General features: G+C 39.0%; 2 protein-coding genes across 2 annotated transcripts in view; one reads left to right on the top strand and one right to left on the bottom strand.

The window, feature by feature from the left end:
- Window positions 1–12,038, bottom strand: part of lmnb2 (lamin B2) — a 29,742-nt gene extending 17,704 nt beyond the window's left edge. The window contains exons 1-4 of the mRNA XM_010905777.5: window positions 11,597–12,038; window positions 9,146–9,282; window positions 1,300–1,456; window positions 614–739 (exon numbers count right to left, since the gene is read on the bottom strand). Coding sequence (XP_010904079.2) covers window positions 614–739; window positions 1,300–1,456; window positions 9,146–9,282; window positions 11,597–11,800 — 624 coding nt within the window. The 5' untranslated portion in view covers window positions 11,801–12,038. The remainder of the gene's footprint in view (window positions 1–613; window positions 740–1,299; window positions 1,457–9,145; window positions 9,283–11,596) is intronic.
- Window positions 12,039–12,524: 486 nt separating this feature from the next.
- rpl36 (ribosomal protein L36) lies at window positions 12,525–15,372 on the top strand. Its single transcript, NM_001304156.1, has 4 exons — window positions 12,525–12,556; window positions 13,234–13,328; window positions 13,542–13,676; window positions 15,246–15,372. The coding sequence occupies exons 2-4, from the start codon at window positions 13,236–13,238 to the stop codon at window positions 15,333–15,335; spliced, it is 318 nt and encodes a 105-aa protein (NP_001291085.1). The 5' UTR covers window positions 12,525–12,556; window positions 13,234–13,235; the 3' UTR covers window positions 15,336–15,372.
- The last annotated feature ends 487 nt before the right edge of the window (window positions 15,373–15,859 follow it).

Below are 15,859 nucleotides of genomic sequence, written 5' to 3'. Positions count from 1 at the left end.
AAATGATTTGTGAATCAAGTTTATGTCAAGAGTAACGTTTGCTCTAGTGCATTTCACATGAAAACACAGCAGTCATAGACTTTATATTTTATAGAATGTGTTGACATAAGGTTGGACAATCTGATGAGAAAGTGTTTCATGAAGTCCAAGTTGCCTATGTCAATGTTTCTAATTGGTTGATGCAGGATTTGCCCACATAAGTAATCGATCTCAGTTGCCTGTTACCATAAGCCTACATCTGAAAGGTTATTTGATGGGATATGTAATATTTGGCCCAAGTGTATATGTATTTAAAAGAAATGTTGACATTGGAGGACATGACACTTAACATTCTACATAAAATGTGTTGACAAATAAGAAACTAGTGTTATATATTTGATTTGGAAGCGCTTTACTTTTATGTTATTAGGCATCTCATTGGTCAGGGATTAGGTCTATGCAAATGCAGCCTGCAGGTTCTGCGAACCATCTAATAGTCTCTGTTGATTTTAGTTCTGTCACAGCGGTACTCGTGTCATTCAATTACCTGAGGCTTTGCCCCAATATAAAGTCTAAAATCACATGCTGTCGAGTCAACAAGAGCGATTGGTGTTATCTTAATCCATAAATCCACCTCTTCAAACATGCTCTTCCTGAACTGCAGCTCCTCTGTCAAGCTTTGACAGCGATTCTCCAGATCCACCCGCATCAGAGTCTCAGCCTCCAGCTGCTTCTTAGCCACCGCGTGGGCATCTTCAGCCTGGAGATACAAAAACAGAAAGTGTGTAAGAGCTAAGGCTGTATATTAAGTTTCAATCAATCAAATGTATTTATAAAGCACTTTTTACATCAGAAGTTTATTGCTTGAAGCAATATGAGTGTCTAAGACCAGTCTGCAGATGAGTACCATTACAAATAACACTACATTTCCCCACCACGCATATTAAATAGCATTTGGTTGTTTCAATGTACTATATACAGCCACATAAAGCCCATGACAGTTATGTAACTAACATCCATCTCCACCAACTTTCAATTGGAATATTACAGTGTGCCACCTATGGTTGGTGTTCAACCCCGTGTACAAACCGAAAAGACAAACATAATAGTAAAACCAGACTGGTTAGGAAAAGGTCTGACTAAAACTAGACTAGAAATACTAAGAGGATTCTTTGTCTTTTAGGTAAACATGCAGAACCTGTTCATAGAAGTGTTTTTTGAGGGTCACACAACTAAAGCCTAGCTACTTTTCCAAAACTACGGGGACCTTCCTTGGACTCGTACAGTGACTAAAGGTTCAGACTTTAAAGGTGTAGAGACCTTGGCTAGCTGGGCCTTCAGATCAGCCACCTCGGCAGCCAGGTTTCCGTTCTCACTGAGAGCAGACGCCAGGTCTGCTTCACTCCTGTTGAACTGAGCCTCCAGGTCCTTAGCACGAGTCATGGCCAGAGCAAGATCTCCATCTTTCTTCTTCAGGCTGTTGAGATGGAAAAGAGTGATGTTAACAACATGTGCATTTCCATAAGGCAACATTCAGCACTGTAAAAAAGAATTGCCCCCACTGATTTTCTGCATTGCGGCACAATGCTTCACATTGAATTTGTTAACACCCTTTTGAGGGCTGGAATAATACAGCGCCGGAGGAAATTGAGACCACTGCACCTTTCTCTTTCCTTTCCAAAAGAGTTTTAAAAAGTTTTGAGTGAGGAACTTAAGTGCTTTTTTTCATTTGTTTCGAGTGTTAGGTAAAAATCAGCCATACAATTTCCAGTGATCCACAAGTTAATGCCTCCCCCCTCCCAGTTATTTCAACCCAATGAAAGAAATGATTAGGGTCAGGTGTTGAATACTTTGGTAAACAATCAGGCCTGACTTGGGACAGCCCTGTCCAATAAAAATTATTTACTTTGGCCCTTGCCATCAGATTGAAGTGGCCAACACGCAGGCTCTTAAGCCTTTTTATACCAAAATGAAAATGGATTCCAACGGCTCTGGAAAACAATTTTTGAATACCCGCCTGGAAAGGGTTACAAAATCATTCCTAAGACTCTGGGGCTCCACTGAACCTGAGCCATATTGCCCACATGGAGAAAATTTGTGACAGCAGCAAATCTTTCCAGGAGTAACTGTCCTGACAATTTCTCTCTATAAGAAAGGCAAAAAATATCCAGGACCTGCATGCTTCCCTTACATAATCTAAAACAGTGTTCTTGACCACCATCAGAAAAACAGAAGGGATTCATGGCAGAGCTGAAAGGTGGGAACTAGTGATGGCCATTTGAGGCTTCATGAACGTTCTTCTAGCAGCAGGATATTAACTCAGATTTTCTTTTTCAAAATGAAAGCCATCATTGAAATATATAAGGCAATATAGTCTGTCATTCTTGTCTGTCATTTTATATTTAATGTCCGTTCCAATGTTGTTTTCGTCTGTTCTTTTTTACAGACTAACATTAACTATATGGCCTTACACATTTCAATGATGGCTTTTATTGTGATAAAGAAAATGTGAGAGCTGCCAGCATAATATCCTGCTGCTAAAATAACGCTAATGAAGCCTTGTTTGGCCATCACAAAATCGGTCCGTTATCTCTGGTTAAAACTAAACACTACTTTGAGAAGTTCATACCAGCGGTGAAGCATGCTAGTGGTATTATCATGGACATGCTGCATAGACAACTTGCCTTTATTGAGTGAACCATGAATTCTGCTCTTAATCAGAATTCTACAGTAGAATATCAGGCCATCCGTCCATGAGCTAAGCGGTCATGCAGCAAGACAATGGCTCTCATTTATGAAACGTGCGTACAATCAAATTTGATCTTAGTATTATTGTATAATAATTTCACTGACAGAGCTGGCATTCATTAATATTATCTTCATCATATCCTTGCCACCAAATTCACATCTGGCCAGAGACTGTAAACCAACGTCAAAAAATGCCTGATTCGCAATAAGACAATCATTATCATGAAAAACAACAAATATAACAGCCATCATTAACAACAACCATAATTATAATAGGTAAAATAAAATAAGGAATATAACACATACAAACGTACCACAATATTACTGTATCACTACTGTATTAATGTACCATTTATTTATTTTACTTTATTCTGCATTTGCTCTTATTTCTGTTTATGCTTTTGTAAGGTTTAAATTGCCTTTGTATGTAATGAGCTAAACAAAAACTAGCTTTGCCTTGCTAAGTCATTCAGGTGTATATTATCAAAAAACTTGGAGATCATAAATGGTCGTTATGAATTCGGTAGCTGGAATTTTGATTAGCTATCGGGTCTTAAATTGACTAGTGAGAGTATGAATAAACCAGTGGTTCTGGGTCAAGCAGTTACCCTAAAAATGGCAGAGCTTATTCTTTTAAAGGATTCCAGCACAGGGCTAAGACGTGAAAGTGTTCCATACCTGCGCCAATTTCGTAATGGAGAATGACAAATGATTAAATAGCCGTTTCAGGCTACAACTTATACTGAAACTGTCAATGAATTGGTTGATGATCATATTCAACTGTAGGTCATAACAGAATGCCACCACCATGATGCCACCCAAAAAAAGGTAGCCACCACCATGCTTCAATGTGGGGATGGTATTCTGTCCACTATAGGCCTTGTTGACCCCTCTCCAAACATGGTGCTTATGGTTGTGACCATAAAGCTCTATTTTGGTCACGTCACTCCAAATTAGTGTGCCAGAAGCTGTGAGGCGTGTCAAGATGTTTTCGGGCATATAACCGGGTTTTTCTGTGGTATTGGCAACTCGACCATGCAGGTCATTTTTTTGTTCTAGTATCATCGTATTGTGCTCCTTAAAATAACCACACCATCCTTTCCCGGAGCAGCCTGTATTTCTCCTGAGGTTACCTATGAGTTTCTCTTTGTATCCCAAACAATTCTTCTGGTGGTTTATTGCAGAACATTTTCTATACTGAACAAATAGCATTAAAAACATTACATGGCGTGGTATCAAGAGATCCCGGAATTTTCCACTTCTTAGTAAGTAATTGAACATAACTGGCATTTGCAAGGCTTTTGATATCTTTTTATATCCTTTTCCATCTTTATAAAGATCCATTATTTTCTGCTCCCCATGGCACAGTATCTAGCCTGCTCAGTGCATCCACGTGAGAGCTAACAAAATCATTGACTATTTATACAGACATTAATTGCAATTAAAAGAGCCATAGGTGCGGGAAATCCACCTTTAATTGCCATTTTCACCTGTGTGTGTCACCGTGTGTATCCGTAAGAAGGCCAAACATTCAAGGGTATGTAAACTTTTGATCAGGGCCATTTGGGTAATTTCTGTAATAATTATGATTTAAAAAGGACCCAAACAACGGTGATAATAAATGGTTTCATATGATCACTATCCTTAAATAAAACACTTTTATTGCATGATCGTATTTTCAAAATTTTACTATTTCTGTCAGGGTATGCAAACTTATGCATGCCTAACTGCTAGACCTAGATCAGGGCATATATTTTAGTAAGTGGTGTCAAGAGCCGTTTCAAAGTGTCCCTCAACCTCAAGTCTGTAAATTACATCATTCCACTGTTTGATGTACATCTGTAATGTTTTTAATGCTATTTGTTCAGTCTAGAAAATGTTCTGCAATAAAAACACAAACATTCTGAAGCCATGGACTATACATGGGACCTTCGATCTTGGTTAGTACTGCGCAATGAGGTTCATACAGAGGCTTTCCCCTGCCTAGGAAATCTGCAACCATTGAAAGGTGGATCTAATTGGCTACTAGACTTGTCAATCCAACCCGCTTGAAATGCTTCACGAGTCAACAGTTCACAAAACGGAGCAAACCCCATTTAACATTCCCAATAGGCTGGTTAAGGTCCTAAGAACCTAACAATTAATTAGGAACTCAAAGCTTTCTCTCATGTACAAACCAAACTAGAGAAAAGGGTCTTGACGAAAACAGATTTTCCAATAAAGATGACGCCTTTCGGATGTCTGGATCGATAAAGGTAAGCCCCAGGCAGCCAAAATATATGTCGTCGTGATCAGTATCTGGCCTCATTGTAAACCAGACTTTTGGTTCATCGGAAAGCTCAATTGTTTCAGCCTGGCATGGGCTCAAAAACCCACAAACATTAAAGCAGAACAAAATTAGTCTACAGCACCCATTAACTATTGGGCGAAAAAATTATTATAATGGAGGGCGTTTTCACACAGGGGTATAGGGTGTTGCAAAACCTTCAATTCGTGGTTGTTTACTCAGGATACCTTTTTACATAAATACCATTTCATCCTAGAAGTGCAGTGAATGCTCAGTGGTTGTGACAGTGCCATGTTGATCTCTATATAGACCTAGCTGTCACCCAGTGAATAACGTTACTCTTGTGAAAAAGTGACAATCTCCATTTACAGCAGATTTATGATTGAGTTGCGCACAATTCTTTTTTTCTTTAAAAAAAATAAAACCCACAGACTGCAGGCATGGGAGCGCGATGTCAGAAGCCATGAGAACAAGTCTACCGGCCAATTAGCTACATGCTTGTTGACTCATCAGAATCCCCAGTCCTCACAGTTATAGCCACAATTCAGGCGGGTCTAGGGTCATAAAATATTATTTGGATGAAGAGCGGGTTGCTGTCTGGTTCAATTATTTTTTAATAATTTGTTCTTAAAGAACTAGGCACTATCACTAAACCATCTAAATCAATGGTTCCCAAACAGGGGATTAATACCACTAGGCCTGCCAATTTTGCAGGTTTTCCCACTTACAAAGCATGTAGAAGTCTGTCATTTTTATCATAGGCACTCTTCAACTGTGAGAATCTAAAACAATAATCCAGAAAATCACATTGTATGATTTTTAAATAATTAATTTAGTTGCCCTGGCTGTGTGTTTCAGGTCGTTGTCATGCTGGAAGACCCAGCCACGACCCATCTTCAATGCCCTTACTGAGGGAAGGAGGTTGTTGGCCAAGATCTTGCGATACATGGCCCCATCCATCCTCCCCTCAATACGGTGCAGTCGTCCTGTCCCCTTTGCAGAAAAGCATCTTGGGGTTGTACTCATCCTTCTTCTTCCTCCAAACACGGCGTGTGGAGTTGAGACCAAAAAGCTCTATTTTTGTCTCATCAGAACACACCTTCTCCCATTCCTCCTCTGGATCATCCAGACGGTCATTGGCAAACTTCAGACGGGCCTGGACATATGCTGGCTTGAGCAGGGGGACCTTGCGTGCACTGCAGGATTTTAATCCATGACGGCGTATTGTGTTACGGTTACGGTAAATGGTTTTCTTTGAGACTGTGGTCCCAGCTCTCTTCAGGTCATTGACCAGGTCCTGCTGTGTAGTTCTGGGCTGATCCCTCACCTTCCTCATGATCATTGATGCCCCACAAGGTGAGATCTTGCATGGAGCCCCAGACCGGGGGAGATTGACCTTCATCTTGAACTTTTGCGCAAACAGTTGTTGCCTTCTCACCAAGCTGCTTGCCTACTGTCCTGTAGCCCATCCCAGGTCTACAATTTTATCCCTGATGTCCTTACACAGCTCTCTGGTCTTGGCCATTGTGGAGAGGTTGGAGTCTGTTTGATTGAGTGTGTGGACAGGTGTCTTTTATACAGGTAACAAGTTCAAACAGGTGCAGTTAATACAGGTAATGAGTAGAGAACAGGAAAAACGAACAGGTCTGTGAGAGCCGGAATTCTTACAGGTTGGTAGGTGATCAAATACTTATGCAATAAAATGCAAATTAATTATTTAAAAAAATCATACAATGTGATTTTCTGGATTATTTTTTTTGATTCTAGTAGCCAATTACAGACCTCTACATGCTTTAAGTAGGAAAACCTGCAAAATCAGCAGTGTACCAAATTTTTGTTCTCCCCACTGTAGGTGATATCTAGCTAACATCAGTCACAATTTCATTTTCTTTTTTGAGAGCAAAGGCTACTTCATTTCTGAGATCACATGTAGACCAAGTTTCTGCAATCTTTTTCCGGCAGTTGACTCATGCACTTTGACATTGTGACCAGAGAGACCTTTAGATCCCTTGATGTTACCCTAGGGTTCTTATCGACTTCCATGAGGAAATAATTTTGGTTGAATTTAATTGGATTGAAAATTATAATTATTTTGGTGTGATTACTTTAATTTATTAAGGTAACGTAATTTATGTGGCTGGATTTTTATTCAATTATCCATGTGTCCAAGAAAAGACAACTTTCCAGGGGGCCTACTTATACATTTATACTCATGTGAAGAAGTCCATGGCTTATTCTGCTAAAAAAAAAAAATCTTAAAAATACATCCAATATACATATTAGAAACAAATACTTTCTTCTATCTAACCTAAAGGAATGACATTGAAATTACAGCAAATCTACCCACTTAATTCAAAGGTTGTGGTCAACAGTAGCACCCAACCAAAAACAGGAACAGTCAACTGTATAGCTAGACATTAACCTTCCGACTCGTTTAAAGATCAGCAAGACCAAGACATTTTGCCTCAGTAGTTGTGATGGAGCGGTAACTTAGTTTCTGAAGTTGCAACTTACTTCCTGGCAACCAAAGTGTTTATTACCAACCACAAAAACAATCAAAACAAGCGTTGTTCTGGGGAACCAATGTCATTATTAAGCATCTAAAAATACACTTAAAAACAGCATGGATATAATACTCAACCTACAATCTGATCACAAGAGAAACAGGAACAGCTTTAAGATTAAGGAAACCAGGCTTAGGCTAACATTAAGTTGAATTGGTAGTTAATACAACTGCCTCTCACAAGACCAGAGTTCTCAGCTTCTCCTTAAGTTAGGGTTAGTGAAGTAACGCTTGAAATGTTTATTACAGAGGATGCTGGCCTTCTAGGCAGATTGGCAAATAAAAAAAGATTAAGATGGACAAAAGAGCAGGCACTGGACATTCTCCTTCATTTGTTTATTTTAGCAACTGTGGCACAGTGTGGTTTAGCGGTTGCTCCGTAAGGGGAGGCCCTGCAACGGCGGGTGGAAACCGCACTGCACATCACTGGTACAGAGCTTCCAGCCATTGTAGAGCTCCAGCAGGGTACACGGGATCATCAGGGACCCTTCACATCCATCCCACAAACTGTTGGCCCTCCTACCATCAGGCAAGTGGTACAGGTCTCTTCATTCTCGCATCAGCAGGCTCAGGAACAGTTTCTTTCAATCTACTGTAACCCTGCTGAACTCTATGAGCCATCAGTAACCATACCACCCGCCTCTCAGTGACCTTGTTGCACTACTCCCTTTGTACTACCCTGACACTGCCTGATATTGGACGTTTTCAGTTGTAGCAGTTACTTGTCTACCTCAGGAACCTCACTACAGCTATCCCTGCATTTCAGATGTGCATGCACCTTGCAATTCAATTTGCCTCTTAGCACATTTAGAACAGCCAGCGTACTTAGTTGTACGCATATCTACCTCGGGGACCTCATTGCTGCTATATCTGCATCCCGATTGCACACACCACCTTACTCTTTTAATTTGCCTTGATTGCACATTTAGGATTCCATTTAGAATTGCCATTTGTACCCGCACAACTATTATCACCCTTGTAACATACACTATACTTTTTATGTACATTTTCTGCCCTGTTCTATTTGCACATTTTAGTATTGCCATTTGCACTGCATTTGCCTCATTGCACATCTATACAGTCCACTTCTACATATACTTAATACTTGTAAATATTTGTAGATTTTCTGCCCTCTACCATATGCTAACTGCATTTTGTTGTACTGCAATTGTTCAATGACAACAATAGGTAATCTAATTTGCTTATTTTACAAACCATGTTATGTATAATATCATCACACAATTTTTTTTTTAAATCCTATGTAATAAGCAGGGTTATTGTTACAAAATCAGCTTTGTAAAATTGTGTTTTACTGTCACATCAGAGTTTACCATGCTTCGTCTACATGGTCTATTGTAGGAGTAGGAGAAAGTACTAGCACTTATCTTATTATAAATCCATTCACTTATATGACAGAAAGCTGTACTGTAATTTGTTATGCAATAGCCACACACTAATATACCTAAAGCTGCATCTACTAAAATGATAATTGATTCCTATAGCATTTAGTTAAACAAGGCTTGTAATTATAGGATCAGATTTCCAGCTTGTGTATTACTATAACTCACTTCCTGGTCACCTCCTCCAGCTCAGAGTTAGCCTTCCCCAGGTCTATCTGTAGCCTCGCCCTCTCCCTGGCCGTCTCATCCAAGACACGGCGCGCATCCGCTAGCTCTGCCTCGTACAGAGTCTTAATCCCAGTCACCTGGTCCAGAGAGGGGAGAACACACACTGTCAGTCACATGAAGTGTCCAGTGAGCAGGCATTCATTTACAGAATTCCACAGCAGCTTCATTCCCTCATACATAAATGATTAGGGGGTGTGGCTGGCTTTACATTTCTGCTGGGAAAATTTGTGCTGGAAAGATTGGATTAACAAGGTACTTTCTTTATAATTCATAATTAAAAATATTCTGTGTCAGAGATTAAGTAAAAACTCTATAAAGAGGTGCATAACTTTCTTGAATTCACATCTTTATACAGCAAAGGCATTTCACTGATTTCATTATCAAATGCCAACTTGAAATCAGTCTTGAGAAGCCATTGGTCAACTATCAACATTAATTATAACATTTTAGCAATATATGAAAATGTGTTCATATAAAGCCCCAGGAATTACTGCTTTTTTTATAGCACCCTACATAAATATAACATACACATGCGTACGCATGTACGATAGATATATACACATACATACACACATATATATATATATATATATATATATATATATATATATATATATATATATATATATATATATATATATATATATGTGTGTGAGATAGCCACAAATAATTGACACTTGATAAATAATAGCAGAAGAGCTATGAAATAAACACAGGAGATGTTATAATGTTCAAACATACGGAATAGGTGAAAATATAATTCAATGGAATCAACCAAAATTATACATTTCTCAAATTATACCGTGTTCAAAAGGCATGATTTATTGGCACCCGTGGCACAATACTGAGCCCTTTCCTTTATTATCTTGAGACTGGAGAAGTTAGTTATTTTTTATATCTGAACATTAGTTCAAAACTCAGTTACACTATTTAATTAACAGGTTACCAGAAAACCATAGATACACATTTGGAAAATAACACCCATGGCCAACTCCCATCTGGCCCTTTGATTCTGCACTGACCCTGCAGCCCAACACATCTGAACAACAACCACACATTGGCCACTGCTCTTGTTAGAAAGAGGGCTGGGTCGCTTAACAACTTGGCTTAAATCCACACACAATAATCCCATTCCTCGGTCTGTTCAGCAGAAAGAGAGCAAGTGAAAGACATTTCTAGTGGATGAGATTTCCTATATAAACACTATGTAACTGCGATGGAATGTAATGGTAGAATATACCGGCCTATATGGTAGCTTAGAAAGCACTTTGGTGAACTCCAGCACTAAAAAGTTGTGAGGGCAACGACAATATATTGTGAAATACCTATTACTTATGTAATAATTCGTTATAAAGTAAATTAAAATTTCAAATTGAAACAGTGGAGTCAAATAATCAGACTAGCCGCCCACCCCTCCACCACTCAAAACCATGACCCAAGTCACATACTGTACACATTCCTATGTAATAGAACAGATTATGTCGATTGAATGCACAATGACATCAGACATTGGGGAGGAAATGGTGGTGCAAAAAAACATCTGGGATACATCAAAACCACATGGACAGAGCCAAGTCTGGTTAGTTCACAGACCGTATTCAACTGTTTACTTTTTTTTTTTTTTACAAATAAAGCGCATCGAACTTGCTAGGTTATTATGGGTTTAAACAAAAGAACCATGTTCCGCTCCAAAATAATACACGCGGGAGTTTCGAACACCCACAATTAGTTACAACTCAGCTTGCAGCAAACATGCAAGCGGGACTGGTAAAGGTTAGTTTTCGAAAAACGTTGGGCTAAAATACAAGCTTTAGTCAGGTGATGTGTATATACATTTTGTAAGTTCGTGAAGTTTAAGATAAAATAAATGTGCACGACGGCACAACATGACTACCTTTCCAGTTTCCTACAAATGAACCAACGGTTCCACAAATACCTTTAGTTGTCACGATACGTCGTTTTATGTCATTGGTTTCAGAAATATCAAATGTATTGTTTTCGATCGAGAGCTAGTTAATAACATAGTACCGTACGGTACATCGCTCTGGATTAAAGCGGACCCTGCCCTGGTGCTCCAAAAGTATTTCTGTCCAGGCCCGCGGTATAAAATATAGCCATACATTCGCGAGTAGTATCATACATTCGAACAAATAAGCTGTTCGTAAAACGTGGTAACTGTCGTAGGCCTCGAGTTAGTTACTAGTACTGTATCGCATTAACGAACCAGTCTGATTTTACGAGATTGTTGTGATAAATTGTTAGACATATTTTTGTTCGTGACCACTGACAGCAGTTAACGGTAGGTAACGACGTTAATCAGCTAGTTACTCTATGGTAAATTAATGTAGCAGCATGGAGCTTGCAACTTAGACATTTGAATGATTCAATTACCTCGCGTGTGGTGACTTCCTCCTTCTCGGAGACCTTAACCATTAGCCGGTCATTTTCAAGTTCTAGTGACCGGACTCGGTCGATGTAAACCGCAAGCCTATCATTCAAGTGCTGTAGATCTTGTTTTTCCTGGAGGCGCGAGATCCTAGTCGGTGAAAGCGGGGTTCCAGCAGACGCCGCGCGGCTTGGGGTTGCAGTGGCCATGATTCTCCAAGTTTTACTCCACTCTGCAATGTTACCACGCTTGTTTTTTCAATGTCCGATCGTCACGCACTAATTGTTTTAGGTGGCAAAGGCTGTTTAGGTACTGTACAACCTAATCGCGCGTGATTGATTATATAAATCAGCAGTCTATAGCCAGACCATGTAAATGTAGCTACCCTAGTTTGAAAGAGCTCGACCTCGCCAAAGCAAGATGGCCGAAGTTCACGCGGACCGCGCCAAAAAGAGAGTTGCTGATCTTAGCTGGTAGTTGTAGTCCAGAGTTGGAAAATGGCTGTTTGGTTATACGTTTCTCTGTATTTGAAACAAGCACTTATGCAACAACTGGTTTTGATCATTGCCCATCTTTTAATATATATTTAATGTTTTGATTCTAATATAAATATTTCATGACAATATAGGTCTAGAAGACAACTCGTTACATATAGAATGACTATTACTATTATAATGGAAATCAAATGGGAATTTGGCGCGTTGTTTACACATTCATAATGATAGGTATACTGAGAGGTTTCAACTAAATTAATTTGTTTGGGATATATATTTATTTTTTGTTTTTTTTATGTTTCTCGACTACTTCGGTTTGGATATCTCGTTGAAAAATTATGTAGTTCTCCGAATCCACAGATGGCGCTACTAAGATGACCTTGATGCTTTACGTTGAAAAAAATAACCCTCATTACCCAACATCCACTGTGTTTACGTTCCTTCCGGTTTGTCCGCCATTAAAGAAAGCAGGTAAGAATTTGATGAAGAATTTCATTAATCTGAAATCTATACAAAATCTTTGTCATCCTAAATTCACTGCAAATTTCATTACAATAAACGTAATGTATATTTCTTACTAAATTAACGCTGACAATATTTCCTAGATGAACAAACAAATTTAGGGTTAACGTTACCGGAAAGTTTCTGCGCTTACATGGCTCCTTTCCTACACACGATAATTAGTTATTGCTGGTACCGGTAACGAGCTACTGTTTACTGTTAACGAGTTTAGATATGCATTTTCTCTTAATATTTTCCTATCGGAAAAAAATATTGTGACAATTTTGGCTAACATTGATCAGTAGTCTTACACCTGAACATATTTTGCTTGGCTAACTACATAAATAGTTGTCTTACATGCAGTACATGGCTTAGGCCCTAAAAATGGCAAGCTATGAAGCTATGCTGTTGAAAAGCGATGACATGGTGGAGAAACATAATCCTAGTCAGGTCAGACGAAGTGCACATATTAGTAATTTACTTAAAAACGCACTTTTCCAGAACGGCTATACAGTACTAGCTATGAGTGGCATCTGGCGTGGGTTGTCAGATTTGGTTAGCACGGTACATCTACACTTGGTCAGCTACTCGGGTGAGGTTTTAATTGTTGATGTACGTGCAACTAAATTGCAGCTCTTTCTCCGCAGACATGGCTATCAGGTATCCTATGGCCGTAGGCCTTAACAAAGGCCACCCTGTAACCAAGAACGTGACTGCCCCTAAACATGGTCGTAGGCGAGGGGTAAGTTGACCGAATGGATTGAAACCTTGTATCCAATGGGGGCTGAGGTCAATATAGGGTCGGATGTATGTTTTTTTTTTTTTGTACAAAATAATTGTTGGACCTGTTGTTGTCCGGCCAGTTGACCACAGTCCAGCTGGAGCATTAGTCAGTTAGGTTTAAGTTGTTGCTAATCTATGCATCTAACCAAGGCTCGACTGATTTGCATTTCAGCGTTTAACCAAGCACAGTAAGTTTGTGCGTGACATGATCCGTGAGGTGTGCGGCTTTGCCCCATATGAGAAGCGTGCCATGGAGTTGCTGAAGGTTTCCAAGGACAAACGTGCCCTCAAGTTCATCAAGAAGAGGGTAAGAATGATTCTGCTACTGAGTTGACTGGGTGTTGGTTGTAATTGACTTCATGAAGGCATTTGGCAACATCTGTTGTAAGTTTCCTGTCCAGTGTTATTTTAATTTAATTGAGAATGGGTTTGACTGTTGCCTGCCACCGTGCATTTGTATTGTAATTTCATACACAATGAATTAAAATCCAGTAGCTGAAGGGTTTTTGCTATATTGTCCATTGACACCAGCCTGTAAGCCCTGCCCACCTAATTCACCCAGCATGTACGGGCCAGCGTGGGTAGAGTGCAAGTATAGACAAACATTTTTGGTAAAGGTCTTCATCGTGTTTCTGAAATGTATACCCAAGCTTTATCGTGACATTCTCAAAAGTCATTCTGTTGTAAAATCAATACCCATTTAAAGTGAGATCTGAGGTCAGCCATATCTGAACATTCTGATGGAGGGATAACCAAATGTCAGACCCAAAGTAATCAAAAATGCAGTGCCTACTTTATTCTGATGCAAGCTGGCCAAATTTTGTTAACTTGTCTGGTAGTTGATGTCATTTCACATGCATTTTGTTTTAGCTTGTCTGGGCTAATACATGGTTTGCTGTCTACAGCTTAGTACTTTCATTAAGACATCCTGAATTTAAAACTGAGACTAGGAAAAGAGGCTGTTTCCAAAATTAGCTGTCTTCTGCTAATTTGTGCATGTTCATTTATTTTGTTAAAAAGGCTATTGCTTGACCACACACTACCTGGCCATTACCTAGGTAGATTTTCTTTGCCTCACAGAAAGTCAGCCATCTATATCCATTGCAATTTATACACCTTTCTAATCTCTTTACTCCAGTCCTGTATAAGCCTAACCAACACATCCCATAATGCTTCTGGTTGCGTATCTCCAGTGAAATCATTATGAAACTGGTGACCTTAATACTCCCCTGTGCACATACTGCTGTATGGAGCTTATTGCTGGAGAAAATAGCCAGTTAAAGCTATGTTGCTTGTTGACTATGTATAGCTGAAAACAGCAAAATGTGTGGAAGAAACTACTGTCTTTAACTGCAAAGCAGAGCAAATGTGGGATAAAGGATATTATATTATATAAGGATATTTGTAAAAACACAGAATACAGACAGTATCTAACATTTATACCAAGTCGTAGCCATCTTGTTATCTGTCTCTGGATTCAACGTAGTCTGACTGTGGATATATCTAAAAATGCCTCTATTTTGTGGTGTGAAAAACTCTCATTGGTTTATTGGCTGGATCTGTTTTAAAATAAGTGGGTTTTTAAAGCCATAAATGTTTGTTACGTTTATGAAAAAGTAATGATTTTTGTAAAATTTTCTGTAATTGACTGTTGGCATGGTGGTGTATACATTGTCAAGATTAAACAATTGGATTATTGCATCCAGGGATTTAATTCTACAAAACAACCAGTGGATGTTTTGCATTATTGAATGCAAAACATTACCCCTACATTTGTTTACTGAACTTCTCAATGTGCATGGTTGTAGCGAAAGTTCCACATGCATTTGAGTTATTGCTGTTTCACATTCTAACGTACCCTTTTTTTGCTTTACAGATTGGAACTCACATCCGTGCCAAGAGAAAGAGGGAAGAGCTCAGCAATGTCCTGGCTGCCATGAGGAAGGCCGCTGCCAAGAAGGATTAAGCTGTTCTTGCAAATAAATTTGTATTTCAGAAATTGAAAGTTGTCGGTTTGTTTCTAAATGTTGAAGATTGTTGTGCTGTGCTTAGGAGTGGGCTTGGAGTGATTGATATACATGTCAGTCTGTTATGGGTAGACAAAAAATAAGCCCCATCAAAACACTAGTTTCAAAACCAACTGTAAATTCAAATTAAGATGTATTTTTTGGTTTTGTATTATGGAAAGTTACCTGTACATGCATAAGTGCTGTGGGGTAAAGTTGAACACATTTTAAAATGCTTTTGGGGAAACTGGCTCCAGGAATATAACTCCTGATCTCTAAATATTGATGTAACTTGAGTAATCTGCTCATTTGAATAGTTATCAGAATCATGTATTAGAATAGGATGTAGACCATGGCTTTAGATAACCACTTAAAAAATAAGGCAATTTGAGTAGACTTTATGCCATCGCACCATACACTACCGTAATGATGACAAAGTGACAGTTATGTTTGAATGTCAATTTCTTGACAATGGAAAAACTGA

This window comes from Esox lucius, chromosome 8 (genome assembly GCF_011004845.1).
Source record: "Esox lucius isolate fEsoLuc1 chromosome 8, fEsoLuc1.pri, whole genome shotgun sequence".
NCBI lineage: Eukaryota > Metazoa > Chordata > Actinopteri > Esociformes > Esocidae > Esox > Esox lucius.
Note: the sequence above shows the minus strand (reverse complement) of the source record. Positions and strands in the feature narration are given on the sequence as shown.

Bases quoted from the DNA above. Each gene is read 5' to 3' on its own strand.
- rpl36 (NM_001304156.1), top strand. From the start codon at position 13,236: ATGGCTATCAGGTATCCTATGGCCGTAGGCCTTAACAAAGGCCACCCT. The intron at 13,329-13,541 runs GTAAGTTGACCG...TTTGCATTTCAG, and splicing joins AACATGGTCGTAGGCGAGGG to CGTTTAACCAAGCACAGTAA. The intron at 13,677-15,245 runs GTAAGAATGATT...TTTGCTTTACAG, and splicing joins TCAAGTTCATCAAGAAGAGG to ATTGGAACTCACATCCGTGC.